This window comes from Austrofundulus limnaeus, unplaced genomic scaffold (assembly GCF_001266775.1).
Source record: "Austrofundulus limnaeus strain Quisiro unplaced genomic scaffold, Austrofundulus_limnaeus-1.0 Scaffold526, whole genome shotgun sequence".
Classification (NCBI taxonomy): Eukaryota; Metazoa; Chordata; class Actinopteri; order Cyprinodontiformes; family Rivulidae; genus Austrofundulus; species Austrofundulus limnaeus.
In genome coordinates, this window is record NW_013952928.1 from 258,474 (window position 1) to 263,395 (window position 4,922).

At 37.8% G+C, this 4,922-nt stretch overlaps 1 protein-coding gene across 1 annotated transcript in view; it reads right to left on the bottom strand.

The window, feature by feature from the left end:
* Positions 1–4,922, bottom strand: part of marco (macrophage receptor with collagenous structure) — a gene marked incomplete in the record, with an annotated part of 44,158 nt that overhangs the window by 34,476 nt on the left and 4,760 nt on the right. Inside the window, 1 exon segment of the mRNA XM_014026128.1 lies at positions 1,305–1,488. Coding sequence (XP_013881582.1) covers positions 1,305–1,407 — 103 coding nt within the window.

A 4,922-nucleotide genomic window follows, 5' to 3' on the forward strand; every position in this document is an offset into this window, starting at 1 on the left:
ATGCACAATAATCTAAGTTATATTATATAGCTGGGCACATCCAGCTCCGGGAGTGGGGGGTGGGGTTGGAGGGCCCTGGAGGAGATGTTAGCCCAGGGCATCAAACAGACTAGGACCGCCCCTGCCTAAATCTGCCCAGTGGTTAACAAAATATTTTGCCAAAAATTACAGTTTTGGTAAAAAAAAAAAAAAGTTTTAAAGGGCTCTTAATATGCAAAACTCTTTTTTTTTCTTTCAGTTTTCTTTTTACTTACATTTGGGTCTGTACTGCTTCAAAAAGTAGCCCAAGCACAAAAAAAATGCACCCAGAGGTATTTTTACTATAAGTAAATATATTTGTTTATGTCTTGAAATGACTGTTTTCAAACACCACCGTTTGTGACTTCACAAAAAAAAAATAAAATAAAATAACTCCAACCCACCCCAACTTGAGCCCAGCTCAGCTCCTGGTAACCTAAGCGGACACTCCACCCACTTCTTCACAGGACGGTTCTGGTGTTTTAGAACAGTCATGGAGAACAGAGATGTGTGGCTTTTTTTTTTTTTTAATTTTATTTTTGATGGCAATGTTCTAACAATATTAAAGAAAGTTGTAGTTTGTGTAAATAATTTCACCATGGACTACTTGGGGAAATCCTGCTGGTATTATTTTTCCACAGGACTTTCTACTGAAAGGAAACMTRTGGCGGAGTGTAGAGTTAACGTAAACAAAAGGTTGGGAGAGGGCAACTTATGCAAAACAGCATGTTCTGAAGAGAGCTCAGAACAGGCAGAACTGAAAAGATTAAATTTTATTATCTGAGATTAATTTTATGAATTAAATCAAATGAACATGTTTTGTATAGCCCACAGATAGAGCTTAACTTATTCTAGGACCCCGATAATAGGTCACCTTTAAGCARTGATATCTCAAAATATGTTGTTAATGTAAATTAAGGATGTTGCTAAAATACTACCATATCAAATTTTAGCTCTGTATCTGTGAAACTGTGTTACTGTGTTTTTGAAAATCAGTTGATTGTGTTGATCAAAGACTTTTTTATATAGAGACAGAACATGTGAAATAATGCGAAGAAACAACTGAAACATATGAATAAAAAACAGAAAAGTATTGTCAACTGGTGAAATAATCCATAAACCAGAACYTTACTATTCTGAAGCTTTTAGGCAAGTGAAAAAATGTTCACACATGGTGATGATTTAAACAAAATCAAATCAAAGTAGACTTGTACATTTAGTGAAATGACTCACATCAARAGCAGTTCAGAATAAAGATTTGGATTTTTTGAGGGGTTTATGCTCACCATCAGGCTCAAAGTTGTAGAAATCATTCTTGTTTAATGACATGTCAAACAGCGGGTTGTAATGGGAAACCTGAGACACGGGCCCATCCACTTCTGTCTCCATTCTGTCCACAATCCTYTGTCTCTTCACTTTTTTCTTCAGCAGTTCTTAATGCTGTAAAACTTCTCCCCACAAAACCTTTTACTTAAGAGTCAAAAAGCAGAAGGAAATGTAATACGCTGCAAAGAAAAAAAAACTGAAAGGGAACATTCGAGTATCGTCCTCAGGCAGACCCGATGGAGCTGGTTGGTTAAACCAGAAAAACTAAAATTCAAACACAAGTACAAAAAAGGTTTAACAAAGAAGAAACAGAAATAAYTAGATTTTCATAAAGTTTTGCTGTTTTTACTTTCTTTTAAAATATAGAATAGTATTTATTCAAATAACTGATGTTTCATTATGTACACTGGTTTATTTAGTCCCACAATTAAAAAATATTTTGACTTGGATTAAAAACTAAAACAAGCTATTTCATTTAACAATTAAATCAAATGCAATAAAGAATATTATACTTAACAAATCAGCCCATTCCCTGTCACTGCACACCAGGGCAGCTGTGGCTACGTTGTAGCACTTTGGGGTCCAGTGGGGCTTGATAAAGCCCTATACGTTCAGACTATTCATCAAATTGTTAAAGGGGCAATATTATGTGTTTCTGTTTATTTTTGAATGCTGATTGGCAGGTGAGGGATGGGCTATGTAAGGTTAAGTGTGATTCTGTTAAGGTTGRGACAATTAGGAGCAAACAGTTTTCTACTGTGCTTAGTTTAGAGCTCTGAAAGATCATGTGGATTCTATCAAAATGGATGCAAAGGAAATAAATGAGTCATAACAAGGAGGGGAAACCAAGATCGATTGTGAGCTCTGATTGAGTGCACATAAAATTAAACCTACCCGGTARAAMGACAGTCTGCAACCAGTAGCCTAAATACAGGAATTTAGCAGCTACAACAATTTCATGRATTGAAAGTTTCTATTAAACCTTTGCTCCTTTGCTGCTTTTCTATTGAGTTTTATGTAGTTATACTTATAAATTAATTTTATTGGTATTTTACATTGTGAAATTGAAATGTCAATCTGGAATGTTGTCAGACTTCAGAATAACTGCAGTGCTGAATGAATATATCTTGCTATATACAGTAGGTATGAATATATCTAGACCCAAGTCACTGCAAAATAGTGACACTGCACATCATTAATGGTAAAAGTCAATGGTGTTATTTGTGATRTTGTGTTGTGGGATCTGTTAGCACTCATAGTATGTGATAATAATGACAATCAGCTACGAAGACATCAGATTTTAGCTCAATTTCTGCAACATTTACCCAATTATGGCCATTCCTGTCTTGGATAACATACATTAGCTGTAGCAGCCTTCTTGAAATGGTTTGACTTCAATATTTAATCAGTTGTAGAAGCTCATCCAGTGATTGCTTTCTYAGAGTTTTATTAAAATRCACTTGATGGTTTATGAGATATTTTGCTAACAGACAAACAAGGCTGACTCCAATAGTTAATGTCAAAGTTTTAAAAAAATTTGGAGCCCAAGGTGTGTGTTGGGGAGAACTCTCAGCTACTGTATGTGGCAGGCACATGTAGGGAAAGCACAAACTTGTAGTCCATGGGCTAGGGTGGTTCACCGTGCACCCCCCCGAKCACCTGTTTGTGAGCGGTTGTGAGCATGCGTGCATATACAAGATTTCTCCAATGGAAAATTTAATAGTGACCGTGGAGGACCAAAGACCCAATCCCCAAGACCTGAGGCAGACACAGGGGAGACTAGAGCCCAAGAAAATGCATATTAACAGAATCAAAAAGTTCAATCATGTCCTAAGAAGTTCAATTTAAGAGAAATTCGGGTTCAGAGGGTTAAATGAACTTCACTAATCTTTGAGAAACTGCAGCCATACACAATGAYATGTTCCTGTAATCCAATTTATGTGGGACCAGGGGGAGTACTGAAGGTATTAAAGTGCTGGCAATTATTGTCTTACTTARTGAGGCCATGTCTTTATGGAGGACTGAAACTGACATAATTTTCCCACAAGTCTTTATTTCCATGTGTTACTTTTACATTTTACAGAAGCCGAGAGTGGATGTTTTCCATATACTGTATATATTTTTTCTCACAGTTTTCTTGTGATAACATGTCATTGTTACAAAGTTTATTATACCAGCAGGATCATTTAAGTGTAAATGCCTGTTGTTGCAGTRGGGCCAGCCATCTCCATCACATGCCATCACATGGCGAGTGATGATATGAAAGTTATCTGTACAAGACAAACAAACTGCATTTTCAGCCTGCGTTATGATATACAGTAATCCACTTAGAAATTAACACACGTTATGTCGAAAAAAKTTATGAGCTAAAATACATAATTTGTTGGGACTAGCTTGAAAAAATATGAAGGTCAATGAAATGTTATAGTCCGTGTGTTTTGGTTTCATCATGTTCCATGGTTCTTTGTGTTGTCTCTATTTTAGATCCTCCTGTTCTGTCTCCCTCGTGATCACTCTGTGTTTTCACTTTCATCCTGTCAGTGAATTTTCGGTTAACCACACTCATCTGTCAGTCACCTGTAGTCGTTTTGGTAATTAGTCCCTCTCCAGGTGTTGCTCATGTCCTCTTTCCTTCAGTCTGTATTTAACCAGTCCCGTCACCATTACCCCGCTGGTTCATTGTTTGAGCTCCCGTTGCCATGTTCCTTAGTGTTCTGCCCTGTTCCCATTCAGTTTATGTAAGTTTTTGCTGCCACGTCAGCCTTTTTATTTGTTTTCAGTAGTGATGGATAAACAGAGGCCTACTGAATCAATATGAAGCAATTGTGCTGAAATGACTCAGTGTTTTGAATCATTTGATACATTCATAAACTTGAATAAGAACCCTACACTGTGCCCTGCCTATCCCGTCCACTTTTAGCGTCTATGACAGCATGGAGGAGCAGAAACTGTGACCAAACAGAGGCTCATTTCACAAAAGTCAGATTTATAAATTCAGGATCAGCTGTAAACTGAGCTTGAACTAGCCTTCAACTTGTCAACAGCTGTAAATCTTTTGCTCCAACACCAAGCCACGCTCAATTAAGGCTGCTCATTCTAGCCAGCTGTGAATGGTTTAGGATTAATGCACATTCATGGTTTGTTTACTAGACCCATCAGGTGGATCACAGATTTCCTGATCATGCATGCGCAGTAAGACACGTGAGTCTCACTTCTTCCAGCAGTGTAAGGGTTAATTATGATTCATATGAAGAGATTAAGAGAAACACCGACTGAATGCTGAAATAATTTCAAAAGTAAAAACTTATTGTGCCACTGAATCTGTCTGTAAGTTATCTGAAATTAACTAAATGAAAAAAATTAAAATGCACAGCTGATTGCTCACTTAAAATGATTGCTGTAGGAAAGACGAGGGACAGAGGGACGGGGTTGGGCAGTGAGAGGGGCTTTGAAGCTGAAGATAGAGGGGGAGTGTGAGTCGGGCTCCAGTGCAGAGGCGTGTGTTTGTTGCGGGGACACAGGGGTGGGAAGGTGTGGTGGTGGTGGTGGAGGGAGGTGGCCTGCAGCAGGCACTAAGA